The 18,039-nt window shown below is 45.5% G+C and overlaps 1 protein-coding gene across 1 annotated transcript in view; it reads left to right on the forward strand.

The window, feature by feature from the left end:
- CFAP99 (cilia and flagella associated protein 99) overlaps positions 1-18,039 on the forward strand; it is a 161,038-nt gene that overhangs the window by 9,991 nt on the left and 133,008 nt on the right. Inside the window, exon 2 of the mRNA XM_038745561.1 lies at positions 16,716-16,843. Coding sequence (XP_038601489.1) covers positions 16,733-16,843 — 111 coding nt within the window. The 5' untranslated portion in view covers positions 16,716-16,732. The remainder of the gene's footprint in view (positions 1-16,715; positions 16,844-18,039) is intronic.

Consider the following 18,039-nt stretch of genomic DNA (forward strand, 5'->3'; position numbering starts at 1 on the left):
GGTACAATGGAATCAATAGTCATGATCTGTGCTCTCAAGGAGCTTGCAATTGTCTGTGTGAGGACCACTGTACTACCTGCTTGAGAACAGTAGAGTTAGTAAAACACAATCCCTGCACTTACTGTGTGCAGAACACTGTACTAAGGGCTTGGGAGAGTACAATATAGTAGTTACAAGCCAGTGGATAGGCACAAGGATTCCCTGGCTGAGATGTGGAAGATTGGGGTAGCATCTTGGAAATATTGTGCAGCCTCAAAGTTTGGACAAATGTTACTATGTGTTACCTTCCCAGGGCTCTGACTCTCCACTATTAAATGTCAAACTCTTGGAGGGTGGAAAATGTCTGTTTTGCCTCAGGCATAAATAATGATGATGGTATTTATTAGGCACCTACTATCAATAAATAAATCAATGGTATTTATTGAGTGCTTATTATGTGCAGACACTTGGACTGAGTGCTTGGGAGAGTGTGAGCTTGTTGTTGAGCAGGGACTGTCTCTATCTGTTGGCAAATTGTACTTTCCAAACACTTAGTATAGTTCTCTGCCCACAGTAAGTACTTAATAAATACGAGTGAATGAATGAATTGTACTTTCCAAGCGCTTAGTATAGTGCTCTGCCCACAGTAAGCGCTCAATAAATATGATTGAATGAATGAATGAAAAGAGTAAACAGACAACATTCCCTGCCCCTAACAAGCTTACAGTGTAGAGACAGACATTACTAAATGACATTATAAATGAAGTGATTTATAAAATACAATTTAAAGATATGTACATATACATACATGCATATATAGAGAAGCAGCGTGGCTCAATGGAAAGAGCACGGGGTTTGGAGTCAGAGGTCATGGGTTCAAATTCCGGCTCCGCCACTTGTCAGCTGTGTGACTTTGGGCAAGTCACTTCACTTCTCTGTGCCTCAGTTCCCTCATCTGTAAAATGGGGTTGAAGACTGTGAGCCCCACGTGGGACAACCTGATCACCTTGTATCCCCCCAGCGCTTAGAAAAGTGCTAACAATCAATCAGTCAATCAATCAATCAATCAATCGTATATATTGAGCGCTTACTATGTGCAGAGCACTGTACTAAGCGCTTGGGAAGTACAAATTGGCATCACATAGAGACAGTCCCTACCCAACAGTGGGCTCACAGTCTAAAAGGGGGAGCTACTACACACGTAGTTACTACTATGTAGTACATGGTAGCTAAGTTACTACTAGTTAGAACAGTTACTACACACATAGTAAGCGCTTAACAAATACCATTATTATTATTATATACTATGTGCCAAACTTTGGGCCAGGTAATCAATGTATATATGTATATATGTTTGTACATATTTATTACTCTATTTATTTATTTATTTATTTTACCTGTACATATCTATTCTATTTATTTTATTTTGTTAGTATGTTTGGTTTTGTTCTCTGTCTCCCCCTTTTAGACTGTGAGCCCACTGTTGGGTAGGGACTGTCTCTATATGTTGCCAATTTGTACTTCCCAAGCGCTTAGTACAGTGCTCTGCACATAGTAAGCGCTCAATAAATACAATTGATGATGATCAATCGTATTTATTGAGTGCTTACTGTCGGCAAAGCACTGTACTAAGCACTTAGGAGGGTACAACATAACAGACACAGTATAGCAGCCTGAGCACTGAACTGATGAACAAAAACTGAACAAGATGAACTGATCAGACCAACTCCCTGCCCTTCTTGGGACTACCCTGCTGAGAAGGAGGCCTGTATTCTCCCAATTGCTTAGGACAGTGAATAATAATAATAATAATAATAATAATGGTATTTATTAAGCACTGACTATGTGCAAAGCACTGTTCTAAGCGCTGGTGAGGTTACAAGGTGATGAGGTTGTCCCACGGGGGGGCTCACAGTTTTAATCCCCATTTTACAGATGAGGGAGCTGAGGCCCAGAGAAGTGAAGTGACTTGCCCAGATTCACCCAGCTGACAATTGGAGGAGCCGGGCTTTGAACCCATGACCTCTGACTCCCAAGCCTGTGCTCTTTCCACTGAGCCACGCTGCTTCTCAATTGAGAAACCTTCCCCAACGGAGCCCTCCTCTCCTCTTCTCCCACTCCCTTCTGTGCCGCTCTTACTTGCTCCTTCATTCATTCTCCCTCCCATCCCCACAGCAAATATCTGTGGAGAAGCAGCATGGCTCAATGGAAAGAGCCCGGGCTTTGGAGTCAGAGGTCATGGGTTCAAATCCCGGCTCCGCCAAGTGGCAGCTGTGTGACTGTGGGCAAGTCACTTCCTTTCTCCGGGCCTCAGTTCCCTCATCTGTAAAATGGGGATGAACCCTGTGAGCCCCCCGTGGGGCAACCTGATTACCTTGTACCCCCCCAGTGCTTATAACAGTGCTTTGCACATAGTAAGTGCTTAATAAATGCCATTATTATTATTACTATTATTATATCTATATACCTGGAAAATAGCGAAGCAGGGTGGCTCAGTGGAAAGAGCTCGGGCTTAGGAGTCAGAGGTCAAGGGTTCTAATCCTGCCCACATGTCTGCTGTGTGACCTTGGGCAAGTCACGTAACTTCTCTGAGCCTCAGTTACCTCACATGTAAAATGGGGATTAAGACTGTGAGTGCCACATGGGACAACCTGATTGCCTTGTATCCCCCCAGTGCTTAGAACAGTGCTTTGCACATAGTACGCGCTTAACAAATGCCATCATTATTTTACCTGTTATGTATTTATTTATATTAATATCCCTCTCCCCCTCTAGACTGTGAGCTCTTCATGGGTACAAATGTGTCTGTTTGTATGTACTCTCCCAAAAGCTTAATACAGTGCTTTGCCCACAGTAAGCGCTTAATAAATACAATTGAATGAAAGGAGGAGCTCCACTCTAGACTGTAAGGGAAACTGTCTACTAACTCTGTCGTATTGTGCTCCGCACACAGTAGGCACTCAATAAATAATAGTAATAATAATTGTGGTATTTAAGCACTTACTGTGAGCGAGGCACTGTACTAAACCCTGGGGTGAATACAAGCAAATCGGGTTGGACACAGTCCTTGTCCCACGTGGGGCTCGCAGCCTCCATCCCCATTTTCCAGATGAGGTCACTGAGCCCCAGAGAAGTGAAGTGCCTTGCCCGAGATCACACAGCTGACAGGTGGTGGAGCCGGGATTAGAACCCACAACCTTCTGACTCCCAGGCATGACTCTAGCTGCTACGCCATGCTGCTTCTCAAATCCCATTGCTCGATTGATCGATTGTAGTAGCTCAGAAAATGCTATCAGTTGCAGGATTGACTGATGGTTCCCTCCCACACCATTCAGATCGGGGCAGCAGAGAATAATAATAATAATGAGGACATTTATTAAGCGCTTACCATGTGCAAAGCACTGTTCTAAGTGCTGGGGGGATCCAAGGTAATCAGGTTGTCCCACAGGGTGCTCACAGTTTTAATCCCCATTTTACAGATGAGGGAACTGAGGCCCAGAGAAGTTAAGTGACTTGCCTAAAGTCGCACAGCTGACAAGTGGCAAAGCTGGGATTTGAACCCATGACCTCTGACTCCAAAGTCCGTGCTCTTTTCCACTGAGCCACGCTGAGAACCGTCCAGCCCCTGGACTCTTCTCCTCTCTGGTCTCCTCCTCCTCCCTAGACAGTGAGCCCCACTTCGGACAGGGACTGTGTCCAATTTGATATGCTTGTATCCACCCCAGCGCATAGTACAGTGCCTGGCACATAGTAAGCACTCGATAAATACGATTGAATGAATGAATGAACAAATACCATCATCATCACCATCCTCCCACCCACCCTTTCTGCCCCTAATAATGATGGTATTTCTTAAGCACATACTATGTGCCAAGCACTGTTCTAAGCACTCAAGTGACCCCCTTATCCACCCACCAGAAGCAGCGTGGCTTAGTGGAAAGAGGCCGGGCTTGGGAGTCAGAGGTTGTGGGTTCTAATCCTGGCTCCACCGCTTGTCAGCTGTGTGACTTCGTGCAAGTCACTTCACTTCTTTATTATTGTTATTATTATTATCAGCCGTGAGGTACAGGCAGCTCAGCTGTGACTTGTATCTATCCCAGCGCTTGGAACAGTGCTTGGCACATAGTAAGCGCTTAACAAATACGATTATTATTATTATTATTATTATTATTATTATTATTATTATTATTATGTGCCGAGGCCTTTACCAAGCACTGGGGTAGATACAAGATTCTCAGGTTGGACAGAATCCCTGGTCCCACAGTGGGCTCAGTCTAAGTAGGAAGGAGCAGGGTTTAACTAGACTGTGAGCCCACTGTTGGGTAGGGACCGTCTGTGTATGTTGCCAACTTGTACTTCCCAAGCGCTTAGTACAGTGCTCTGCACACAGTAAGCGCTCAATAAATACGATTGATTGATTGATTGATTGACTGCTTCTTCTTAGCTCATTGTGGGCAGGGAATGGGTCTGTTTATTAGAGAAGCAGCCGTGTGGCTCAGTGGAAAGAGCATGGGTTTGGAAGTTAATAATAATAATAATAATAATAATAATAATAATAATAATGGCATTTATTAAGCGCTCACCATGTGCAAAGCACTGTTCTAAGCGCTGGGGAGGTTACGAGGTGATCAGGTTGTCTCACGGGGGGGACTCACAGTAGAGTTAGAGGTCATGGGTTCAAATTCCAGCCTTGCTGCTTGTCAGCTGTGTGACTTTGGGCACGTCGCTTCACTTCTCTGTGCCCCAGTTACCTCATATGTAAAATGGGGGTTAAGACTGTGAGCCCCAAGTGGGACAACCTGATCACCTTGTAACCTCCCCAGCGCTTAGAACAGTGCTTTGCATATAGTAAGCCCTTATCAAATGCCATTATTATTATTATTATTTATTGTTGCATTGCCCTCTCCCAAGCACTTAGTACAGTGTTTGGCACACAGTAAGTGCTCAATAAATAGGAGGGATTGACTGAATGTATGAAAGCAGAGGAGGGAGCTGCCGGCTCCAATCCTGACCAGAAATGGGAATTCGTTTTTTAGCTCTTTTTCAGGAGTAAAGTGTTTGTGAAGGGATAATAATAATCATAGTGGTGGTATAATAATAATAATGTTGGCATTTGTTAAGCGCTTACTATGTGCACTGTTCTAAGCTCTGGGGGGGATACAAAGTGATCAGGTTGTCCCATGTGGGGTTCACAGTCTTAATCCCCATTTTACAGATAAGGTAACTGAGGCTCAGAGAAGTTAAGTGACTTGTCCAAGGTCCCACAGCAGATATGTGGCGGAGTCGGGATTCGAACCCATGACCTCTGCCTCCAAAGCCCATGCTCTTTCCACTGAGCCACGCTGCTTCTCTGTAGCAACGCTGCTTCTCTTTTAAGTACTTACTTTGTACCAAGCACTGGGCTAGATAAAACACAAATCTGGTCTATCTATTTTGAGAAAATAGAGAATAAATAGAGAAGCAGCATGGCTCAGTGGAAAGAGCCTGGGCTTTGGAGTCAGAGGTGATGGGTTCAAATTCCGACTCCACCACTTGTCAGCTGTGTGACTTTGGGCAAGTGACTTCACTTCTCTGGGCCCCAGTTACCTCATCTGGAAAATGGGGATTAAGACTGTGAGCCCCACGTGGGACAACCTGATCACCTTGTAACCTCCCTAGCTCTTAGAACGGTGCTTTGTACATAGTAAGCGCTTAATAAATGCCATCATTTATTATTATTATTATTGATGGTACTGACGCCTGACTACTTGTTTTGTTTTGTTGTCTGTCTCCCCCTTCTAGACTGTGAGCCTGTTGTTGGGTAGGGACCGTCTCTATCTGTTGCTCACTTGTACTTCCCAAGCGCTTAGCCCAGTGCTCTGAACACAGTAAGCACTCAATAAATACGATTGAATGAATGAATGATAGAAATCAATTAGACATTACTCTCCCCTGCTTCAAAGCTTTATTGAGGGCCCACCTCCTCCAAGAGGCCTTCCCTGACTAAGCCCCACTTTTCCTCATCTCCCACTCCCTTCTGTGTCACCATGACTTGCTCCCTTTGCTCTTCCCCCTCCTCCCAACCCCACAGCAACTAGTCACTTAACTTCTCTGAGCCTCAGTGACCTCATCTGTAAAATGGGGATTAAGACTGTGAACCCCACATGGGACAACCTGATCACTCTGTATCCCCCCCCAGCGCTTAGAACAGTGCTTTGCACATAGTAAGCGCTTAACAAATGCCAACATTATTATTATTATTATAGATCTGTCATTTTATTTACTTGTATTGATGTCTGTCTCCCCTCCTCTACTCCGTGAGCTCGTTGCGGGCAGGGAAAGTCACGGTTTATTGTTGTATTGTATTATTATTATGATATTTGTTAAGCACTTACCCTGTGCCAATCACTGTTCTAAGCGCTGGGGTAGATACACGTCCCACGTGGGGCTCGCGGTCCTAATCTCCATTTTGCAGGTGAGGTAACTGAGGCACAGAGAAGTTAAGTGACTTGCCGAAGGACACATAGTAGACAAGCGACGGAGCCAGAATTAGAATCCACGTCCTCTGACTCCATAGCCTGTGCCCTTTCCACTAAGCAAGGCTGCTTCTTACTTACTGTACTTTCCCAAGCACTTAGTACAGTGCTGTGCACACAGTACGTGCTTAATCAATCAATCAATCAATCAATCGTATTTATTGAGCGCTTACTGTGTGCAGAGCACTGTACTAAGCGCTTGGGAAGTACAAGTTGGCAACATATAGAGACAGTCCCTACCCAACAGTGGGCTCACAGTCTAAAAGTGGGCTCACAGTCTAAAAGACTGTGATAAATATGATTCATTCAATCATAATAAATATGATTGAATGAATGAATGAGATGAATTAGATCAGACACTGTTCCAGTCCCACATGGGGCTCACAGTCTAAGTGGGAGGGAGAACAGGTATTTTATCCCCACATATACAGATGAGGAGACTGAGGCCCAGAGAAGTGAAGCACGTCGCCTAAGGACACACAGCAGGGAAGTGGAGGAGTTGGGATTTGAACGCAGATCTACTGAATTGCAACAAACAAAAATCATCATCATCATCATCAATCGTATTTATTGAGCGCTTACTATGTGCAGAGCACTGTACTAAGCGCTTGGGAAGTACAAATTGGCAACATCTAGAGACAGTCCCTACCCAACAGTGGGCTCACAGTCTAAAAGGGGGAGACAGAGAACAAAACCAAGCATACTAACAAAATAAAATAAATAGAATAGATATGTACAAGTAAAATAGAGTAATAAATATGTACAAACATATATACAGGTGCTGTGGGGAAGGGAAGGAGGTAAGATGGGGGGGATGGAGAGGGGGACAAGGGGGAGAGGAAGGAAGGGGCTCAGTCAGGGGGAAGGGGGGAGATCAAAAATAGATCAAAAATAGATCCAAAGGGTTAGAGGACGGGTGAGAAGGCAGCTAGAGAGGATGTTGGGGCTGTGATCAGCCAGGCCATCCACCCGTCCTCCCGTCCTCCCGTCCTCCTTTCCTGCCACCGTCCTTCTCTGTGGCTGGAAGCCCAGGCCTCACCAATCAATCAATTGTATTTATTGAGCACTTAATGTGTGCAGAGCACTGTACTAAGCGCTTGGGAAGTACAAGTTGGCAACATATATATTATCACCAGGCCCCGGCCCAGCCGGGGGGGCCCAGCATTGCCATCAGAAGCAGCCGAGGTTCACTTACTTTCCCCCTCAGTCTCCTGTGTGGAAAGAGCCAGGGCTCGGGAGTCAGAGGGCGTGGGTTCTAATCCCAGCTCCGCCACTTGTCAGCTGTGTGACTTTGGGCAAGGCACTTCACTTCTCTTTGCCTCAGTTACCTCACTTGTAAAATGGGGATGAAGACTGTGAGCCCCACGTGGGACAACCTGGTAAGCTTGTATCTATCCCAGTGCTTAGAACAGTGCTCGGCATGTAGTAAGCGCTTAACAAATACCACCATTATTATTTTTATTACTTTTCAGTCAGTCAATTGTATTTATTGAGTGCTTACTGTGTGCAGGGCACTGTACTAGATGCATGGGAGAGTACGATATGACAATATAGAAGACACATTTCCTGCCCACAATGAACTTACAGTTCCAATAACAATAATAATAATAATAATTTTGGTATTTGTTATGTGCTTACTGTGTGCCAGGCACTACACTAACCGCTGGGGTGGATACAAGCAGATCAAGTTGGACCCATGCCCTGTCCCGCATGGGACTCACAGTCCTAATCCCCATTTTCCAGATGAGGTAACTGAGGCACAGAGATGTGAAGTGACTTGCCCAAGGCCACACAGCAGACAAGTATGCAGAGCTGGATTAATAATAATAATGGCATTTATTAAGTGCTCACTATGTGCAAAGGACTGTTCTAAGTGATCGCCTTGATCACCGTGCCTCGTTCTCGTCTGTCCCGCCATCGACCCCCGGCCCACGTCCTCCCCCGGGCCTGGAATGCCCTCCCTCTGCCCATCCGCCAAGCTAGCTCTCTTCCTCCCTTCAAGGCCCTGCTGAGAGCTCACCTCCTCCAGGAGGCCTTCCCACACTGAGCCCCTTCCTTCCTCTCCCCCTTGTCCCCCTCTCCATCCCCTCATCTTACCTCCTTCCCTTCCCCACAGCACCTGTATATATGTATATATGTTTGTACATATTTATTACTCTATTTATTTGTTTATTTATTTATTTATTTTACTTGTACATAGCTATTCTATTTATTTTATTTTGTTAGTATGTTTGGTTTTGTTCTCTGTCTCCCCCTTTTAGACTGTGAGCCCACTGTTGGGTAGGGACTGTCTCTATATGTTGCCAACTTGTACTTCCCAAGCGCTTAGTACAGTGCTCTGCACACAGTAAGCACTCAATAAATATGATTGATTGATTGATTGATTCTAAGTGCTGGGGAAGGTTACAAGGTGATCAGGTTGTCCCACGGGGGGCTCACAGTCCATCCCCATTTTACAGATGAGGTAGCTGAAGCACAGAGAAGTTAAGTGGCTTGCCCAAAGCACACAGCTGACAATGGGTGGAGCCGGAATTTGAACCCATGACCACTGACTCCAAAGCCAGTGCTCTTTCCACTGAGCCACGCTGCTTCTCTGATTAGAGCCTCTGACCTTCTGGCCCCCAGGCCTGGGCTCTGTTCACTACGCCATGTTGCCCCACTTCCTCTTTGGGGCACATAAGAAATGGGGGAGGGCTTGGCCCATCACTCCACTTCTTGAAACCATCCCAGAATCTCTGCAGGCCTCTGGGCCCCAATCAATCATCCAATCAATCAATCATATTTATCGGGGGCTTACTGCGTGCAGAGCACTATACTAAGCACTTGAGAGAGGAGAAAAGAACAGAGTTGGTAGCCATGTTCCCTGCCCACAAAGAGCTCACAGTCTAGCTGGGGAGACAGACACAATCAGAAATAAATAAATGACGGCTGTGGACAGAAGTGCGGTGGATCTGTGGGAGGGGTAATAATAATAATAATAGCAATTATTAAGCACTTACTATGTGCAAAGCACTGTTCAGGTTACAAGGTGATCAGAGTGTCCGAAGTGGGGCTCACAGTCTTAATCCCCACTTTACAGATGAGGTGACTGAGGCCCAGAGAAGTGAAGTGACTTGCCCAAAGTCGCCCAGCTGACAATTGGCGGAGCCAGGATTAGAACCCAGGACCTCTGACTCCAAAGCCCGTGCTGTTGCCCCTGAGCCACGCTGCTTCTCTGTGAATGAGGGGTGAATAAGGCGAGCAAATCCAAGCACAAGGGTGACAGAGGAGGAAGTGGAAATGAAGAAATGGGGGCTTCCAGGCCTCTGCGTAGTGAGTAGAGCACAGGCGTCGGAGTCAGAAGGTCATAGGTTCTAATCCCGCTCTGCCACTTTTCTGCTGTGTGACCTTGTGCCCTCTGGGCCTCAGTGACCTCATCTGGAAAATGGGGGTTGAGACTGTGAGCCCCACATGGGACAGGGACTGTGTCCAACACAATTTGCTTGTATCCACCCCAGTGTTTAGTACAGTGCCTGGCGCATACTAAGTGCTTAACAAATACCGTAATAATAATAATAACGATGGCATTTATTAAGCTCTTACTATGTGCAAAGCACTGTTATGAGCGCTGGGGAGGTTACAAGGAGATCAGGTTGTCCCACAGGGGGCTCACAGTCTTAATCTCCATTTTTACAGATGAGGGAACTGAGGCACAGAGTAGTTAAGTGACTTGCCCACAGCTGACAATTGGCAGAGCTGGGATTCGAACCCCTGACCCCTGACTCCAAAGCCCATGCTCTTTCCACTGAGCCATGCTGCTGCGTAATTATTGTTATTATTATGTTCTACACATGCCCATCCCCGGGATTAATGTAGCCCAGAAACCTATCCCCTTTTTGCAGTCTGGCATTTCCTCCCTCCTCCTGGACGTCTCTTCCTCAATGTCTCACCATCATGTCAAACTCAGTGTGTCCTAAATTGAACTCCTCATCTTCCCACCCAAACTCTCTCCCCAGAACTTTCCCATCGCTGTTGACAACACCAACAACAACCGTGGCCTTATCCTTGAGTTCCCTCTTTCTTTCTCGTGTACGTATCTGTAAATTAAGTTAAATTATTCATTTACATTAATGTCTGTCTCCCGCTCTGGACTGTAAGCTCATTGTCGGCAGGGAGCGTGTCTAACGTACTCTCCAAAGCATTCAGTGAAGTGCTCTGAACTCGGTAAGTGCTCAGTAAATCCCCCGTTGTTGGGTAGGGATTGTCTCTTTTGCTGAATTGTACTTTCCAAGTGCTTAGTACAGTGCTCTTCACACAGTAAACACTCAGTAAATACAATTGAATGAATGAATAATAATAATAATGGTATTTATTAAGCACTTACTATGTGCAAAGCACTGTTCTAAGCACTGGGGAGGTTACAAGGTGATCGGGTTATCCCACAGGGGGCTCCCAGTCTTCATCCCCATTTTACAGATGAGGGAACTGAGGCCCAGAGAAGTGAAGTGACTTGTCCAAAGTCACACAGCTGTCAAGTGGGGGAGCCAGGATTTGAACCCATGACCTCTGACTCCAAAGCCCAGGCTCTTTCCACTGAGCCACGCTGCTTCTCTATGAATGAATGAATAAATACCACTGATTGATTGATTTTACCCCATATAATCAGTCAGTCCATCATCATATCTTGTCACTTTTTCACAACGTCTCTAGACTCCATCCGTTCCTCTCCATCCAAGTTGCTGCTATTATTATGATTCATTCAATCATATTTATTGAGCGCTTACTGTGTGCAGAGCACTGTACTAAGCGCTTGGGAAGTACAAGTTGGCAACATCTAGAGACGGTCCCTACCCAACAGTGGGCTCACAGTCTAGAAGGGAGAGACAGAGAACAAAACAAAACGTATTAACAAAATAAAATAAATAGAATAAACATGTACAAATAGAGTAATAAATACATACAAACATATATACATATATACAGGTGCTGTGGGGAGGGGAAGGAGGTAAGGCTGGGGGGATGGGAAGGGGGAGGAGGAGCCTGCAAAAGAGACTGAGAATGAACGGCCGGAGAGACAAGAGGAGAACCAGGAGAGGACGGAGTCTGTGAAGCCAAGGTTGGATAGCGTGTTGAGGAGAAGGGGGTGGGCCACAGTGACAAAGGCAGCTGAGAGGTCGAGGAGGATTAGGACGGAGTATGAGCCGTTGCATTTGGCAAGAAGGAGGTCATCGGTGACCTTTGAGAGGGCAGTTTCTATGGAATGGAGGGGACGGAAGCCAGATTGGAGGGGGTTGAGGAGAGAGTTGGCGTTGAGGAATTCGAGGCAGCGCGTGTAGACGACTCGTTCAAGGAGCTTGGAAAGGAGTGGTAGGAGGGAGATAGGGTGATAACTAGAAGGTGAGGTGGAGTCAAAAGAGGGTTTTTTTAGGATGGGAGAGACGTGGGCATGTTTGAAGGCAGAGGGGAAGAAACCAGTGGAGAGTGAGCGGTTGAAGATGGATTATTACTATTATTATTATATTTGTTAAGCACTTATTATGTGGCAAAAACTCCTCACCCTGGGCTTCAAGGCTGTCCATCACCTCGCCCCTTCCTACCTCACCTCCCTTCTCTCCTTCTCCAGCCCAGCCCGCACCCTCCGCTCCTCTGCTGCTGCTAACCTCCTCAATGGGCCTCGTTGTCACCCATCCCACCGTCGACCCCTGGCCCACGTCATCCCCCAGGCCTGGAATGCCCTCCCTCCGCACATCCGCCAAGCTAGCTCTCTTCCTTCTTTCAAAGCCCTACTGAGAGCTCACCTCCTCCAGGAGGCCTACCCAGACTGAGCCCCCTTCTTCTTCTTCCCCTCCTCCCCCTCCCCATCCCCCCGCCTTACCTCCTTCCCCTCCCCACAGCCCCTGTATATATGTATATATGTTTGTACAGATTTATTACTCTATTTATTTTATTTGTACATATTTATTCTATTTATTTCATTTTGTTAGTATGTTTTGTTTCGTTTTCTGCCTCCCCCTTCTAGACTGTGAGCCTGCTGTTGGGTAGGGACCGTCTCTATATGTTGCCAACTTGTACTTCCCAAGCGCTTAGTACAGTGCTCTGCACACAGTAAGCACTCAATAAATACGATTGAATGAATTATAGAATGAATGTGCCAAGCACTGTTGTATGCACTGGCCTAGTTACAAGTTAATTAGGTCCTACCCAGTATCCGCATGGGGCTCACAGCCTAAGTAGGAGGGAGAACGGGTATTCAATCCCCATTTAGAGAAGCGGCTTGGCTCAGTGGAAAGTTCACAGGCTTTGGAGTCAGAGGTCATGGGTTCAAATCCCGGCTCTGCCAATTGTTAGGTGTCTGACTTTGGGCCAGTCACTTCACTTCTCTGTGCCTCAGTTACTTCATCTGTAAAATGGGGATTAAGACTGTGAGCCCCCCGTGGGACAACCTGATCACCTTGTAACCTCCCCAGCACTTAGAACAGTGCTTTGCACATAGTAAGCGCTTAATAAATGCCATTATTATTATTATTATTATTATTATGCAGTTGAGGAAACTGAGACACAGAGAAGTGAAGTGACCTGCCCAAAGTCACACAGCAGGCAAGTAGTGGAGCTGGAGTTGGAACCCAGGTCCTCTAACTCCCAGCCCTGTGCTCTTTTCACTAGGCCACACTTCTTGCTGTGGCCTAGTGATATGCACATATCTTTATATTCGGTTTCTTCTCTTACCTGTCATTTATTTAGCATCAGTGGCCTCCCCCAGACTTTAAGCTCTTTAGAACAGGGATTGTGTATACTCACTCTATTGTAGTTTCCCAAGCACTTAATACAGTGCTCTACACAGAGTAAGTGCTCAATAAATACCACTGATTGATTGAGTAAACCCAGCCAGGACCAGAACCAGCTGCTGTAATAATAATAATAATAGCATTTATTAAGTGCTTACTATGTGCAAAGCACTGTTCTAAGCACTGGGGAGGTTACAAGGTGATCAGGTTGTCCCACATGGGGCTCACAGTCTTAATCCCCATTTTACAGATGAGGGAACTGAGGCCTAGAGAAGTGAAGTGACTTGCCCAAAGTCACACAGCTGGTAAGTGGCTGAGCCGGGATTTGAACCCATGACCTCTGACGCCAAAGCCGGTGCTTTTAACACTGAGCCACACTGCTGTACATATCATAGGTAGCCCCAAGCCTGTCATCATTCTCATTCAGACTCTTTTTTTTTCATGATATTTGTTAAGCGCTTACTATGAATCAGGAACTATACTAACTTCTGGGGTAGCTATGCAATAATGATGACGATGATGGTATTTGTTAAGCGCTTACTAGGTGCCAAGCACTGTTCAAAGCACTGGGGTAGATACAAGATAATCAGGTTGCCCCACATGGGGCTCACAGTCTTAATCCCCATTTTACAGATGAGGTCACTGAGGCACAGAGAAGCTAAGTGATTTGCCCAAGGTCACACAGCTGACAAGTGGCGAAGCCGGGATTAGAACCCACGACCTCTGACTCCCAAACCCGTGTTCTTTCCACTAAGTCACGCTGCTTGTCATAATAATAACAATAATGATGGTATTTTCTAAATGATTACTATGTGGCAAGCACTGTTCTAAGCTCTGGGATAATAATAATAATAATAATAATAATAATGGGATTTATTAAGAGCTTACTATGTGCAAAGCACTGTTCTAAGTGCTGGAGAGGGTACAAGGTAACCAGGTTGTCCCACGGGGGGCTCACAGTCTTCATCCCCATTTTCCAGATGAGGTAACTGAGGCCCAGAGAAGTGAAGTGACTTGCCCAAAGTCACACAGCAGACAAGTGGCGGAGCCAGGATTTGAACCCACCACCTCCGACTCCCCAGCCCGGGTCCTTGCCACTCAGCCACGCTGCTTCGGTCATCAGGTTGTCCCATGTGGGGCTCACAGTCTTAATCCCCATTTTATAGATGAGAGAACTGAGGCACAGAGAAGTTAAGTGACTTGTATTTGGACACAGTCCATGTCCCACATGGGGCTCACAGTCTTAATCTCCATTTTAGAGATTGGGTAACTGAGGCACAGAGGAGTGAAGTGACTTGTCCAAGATCACACAGCAGACAAGTAGGAGCCTTCTCAGACTGAGCCCCCTCCTTCCTCTCCCCCTGACCCCCCAACCCTACCTCCTTCCCCTCCCCACAGCACCTGTATAGATGTTTGTACAGATTTATTACTCTATTTATTTTACTTGCACATATTTACTATTCTATTTATTTTATTTTGTTAATATTTTTTGTTTTGCTGTCTGTCTCACCCTTCTAGACTGTGAGCCCGCTGTTGGGTAGGGACCATATCTATATGTTGCCGACTTGTACTTCCCAAGCGCTTAGTACAGTGCTCTGCACACAGTAAGCGCTCAATAAATATGATTGAATGAATGAATGAAAAAAGTGTCACAAGTCACTTTATTCACTTGGATGGGAATTTTCTAGGCCTCCAGACCCGCTGGTGTCAGCATTCTAACCTGCTATTCCATCTTGCAATTTTGATTTATGATGGTTGGTCAAAACAATTTGTAATTTATGGTGGTTGATCAAAACATTTTTGTGACATTTATTGATAATAATAATAATAATGATGGCATTTGTTAAGCGCTTACTATGTGCAAAGCACTGTTCTAAGCACTGGGGGAGATACAAGGTGATCAGGTTGTCCCACAGGGGGCTCACAGTCTTCATCCCCATTTTACAGATGAGGGAACTGAGGCTCAGAGAAGTTAAGTGACCTGCCCAAGGTCACACAGCAGACATGTGGCAGAGCTGGGATTAAAACCCATGACCTCTTTTAGACTGTGAGCCCACTGTTGGGTAGGGACTGTCTCTATATGTTGCCAACTTGTAACTTCCCAAGCGCTTAGTACAGTGCTCTGCATACAGTAAGCGCTCAATAAATACGATTGATAATGGTGACCTCTGGCTCCCAAGCCCGGGCTCTTTCCAATGAGCCATGCTGCTTCTCTAATTAATTAATTAATAACAGATATTATTAATAATAATATAATGAAGATAATATAAATATGGTAGAACAGTGCATGGCACATAGTAAGTGCTTAACAAATTACCATAATCATTTGTTAAGAGCTTGCTATGTGCCAGGCATTGTACTAAGCACTGGGGTGGATACAAGCAAATTGGGTTGGACACAGTCCCTGTCCCATATAGGGCTCACAGTCTTCATCCCCATTTTACAGATGAGGGAACTGAGGCACAGAGAAGTGAAATGACATGCCCAAGGTCACACAGCAGACAAGGGGCTGAGCTGGGATGAGAACCCATGACCTTCTCACTCCCAGGCCGGTGCTCAAGCAATGTGATGGTGTCAAAAGGTCATGGGTTCCAACTCTGGCCCCTCCATTTGTCTGCTTGGCCAAGTCACTTCACTTCTCCGTGCCACAGTTCCCTCATCTGTAAAATGGGCTTTAAGAGTGTGAACCCTGATCTGGGACAGGGACTGTGTCCAACCTGATTAATTTATATCTACCTCAATGCTTAAAACAGTGCTTGGCACATAGTAAGGCTTAGAGAAGCAGCGGGGCTCAGTGGAAAGAGCATGGGCTTTGGAGTCAGAGGTCATGGGTTCAAATTCTGGCTCCGCCACTTGTGAGCTGTGTGACTTCGGGCAAGTCACTTCACTTCTCTGGGCCTCAGTTACCTCATCTGGAAAATGGGGATTAAGACTGTGGGCCCCCCGTGGGACAACCTGATCACCTTGTAACCTCCCCAGCACTTAGAACAGTGCTATGCACATAGTAAGCGCTTAATAGATGCCATTATTATTATTATTATTATTATTATGGTATAACAAGTACTATAGTTATTATAATTATCAATCAATCAATCATATTTATTGAGCGCTTACTGTGTGCAGAGCACTGTACTAAGTGCTTGGGAAGCACTTATTACTATTGTCTTATTATAAATATTATATTATAAATGCCATTATTATTATTTTTATTATTATTATTATTCTGCCTGACCTCGGGCAAGTCGCTTCACTTTTCTGGGCCTCAGTTACCTCATCTGTAAAATGGGGATTAAGAGTGTGAACCCTATGTGGATCAGGAGCTGTGTCCAACCCAATTACCTGGTACCTACCCCAGTCCTTAGTACGGTGCCTGGCACATAGTAAGCGCTCAACAAATACAGCAATTTTTACTGTCACCTGAGGGAGCAGGACAGTTCATGGCTTCCTTCGATTTCAGGACTCTTCACTGCGGACATGGCCCGTTACAAGAAATACATCGAGATAGTGATTCAACAGCTGAACAAATTCAAGCCCGAAAGCGACAGCGTGGACCAGATCCTGGAGGAGACAAGTGCCATTTTGCAGGTTTGGCAGGAGCTGGATTAGATTGCTCCTCATCCTCTTCGGAGACCGAGTAGGTCAGAGGTCATGGGTTCAAATCCCGGCTCCACCAATTGTCAGCTGTGTGACTTTGGACAGGTCACTTTACTTTTCTGTGCCTTAGTTACCTCATCTGTAACATGAGGACAAAGGCTGTGAGCCCCCCGTGGGACGACCTGATCACCTTGTAACCTCCCCAGGGCTTAGAACAGTGCTTTGCACATAGTAGGAGCTTAATCATCATCATCATCATTATCATCATCATCATCATCAATCGTATTTATTGAGTGCTTACTATGTGCAGAGCACTGTACTAAGCGCTTGGGAAGTACAAATTGGCAACATATAGAGACAGTCCCTACCCAACAGTGGGCTCACAGTCTAGAAGGGGGAGACAGAGAACAAAACCAAACATACTAACAAAATAAAATAAATAGAATAGATATGTACAAATAAAATAAATAAATAAATGCCATTATTATTATTATTATTATTATTAATGATGGTGAAGAGGGTGGTGGAGGTCGAGGAGCCTGATGCTATTACAAAGATGCAGAATTTTTAATTAAAGGGCAGATCTTTGGTTTTCGCCAGTCCATATAAAAGAAATCAGATCTGACCTAGTTTAAAAGAGTTTAATGGCCTCGTGGATAGAACACGGCCCTGGGAGTCAGAAGGACCTGGGTTCTAATACAGGCTCCACCACTTGTCTGGCGATTCATTCATTCATTCAATCGTATTTATTGAGCGCTTACTGTGTGCAGAGCACTGTACTAAGCGCTTGGGAAGTACAAGTCGGCAACATATAGAGACGGTCCCTACCGACCAGCGGGTTCACAGTCTAGAAGGGGAAGACAGACAACAAAACAAAGCATTTTAACAAAATAAAATAAATAGAATAAATATGTACAAGTAAAATAAATAAAGAAATAGAGTAATAAATATGTACAAACATATACATATATACAGGTGCTGTGGGGAGGGGAAGGAGGTAAGGCGGGGGGGATGAAGGGGGGAGAGGAAGAATCAGTCAATCAATCATATTTATTGAGCGCTTACTTTGTGCAGAGCACTTGTACTAAGCGCTTGGGAAGTACAAGTTGGCAACATAAGAAGGGGGCTCAGTGTGGGAAGGCCTCCTGGAGGAGGAGGAGGCGAGCTCTCAGTAGGGCTTTGAAGGG

This window comes from Tachyglossus aculeatus, chromosome 4, assembly GCF_015852505.1.
Source record: "Tachyglossus aculeatus isolate mTacAcu1 chromosome 4, mTacAcu1.pri, whole genome shotgun sequence".
Lineage (NCBI taxonomy): Eukaryota > Metazoa > Chordata > Mammalia > Monotremata > Tachyglossidae > Tachyglossus > Tachyglossus aculeatus.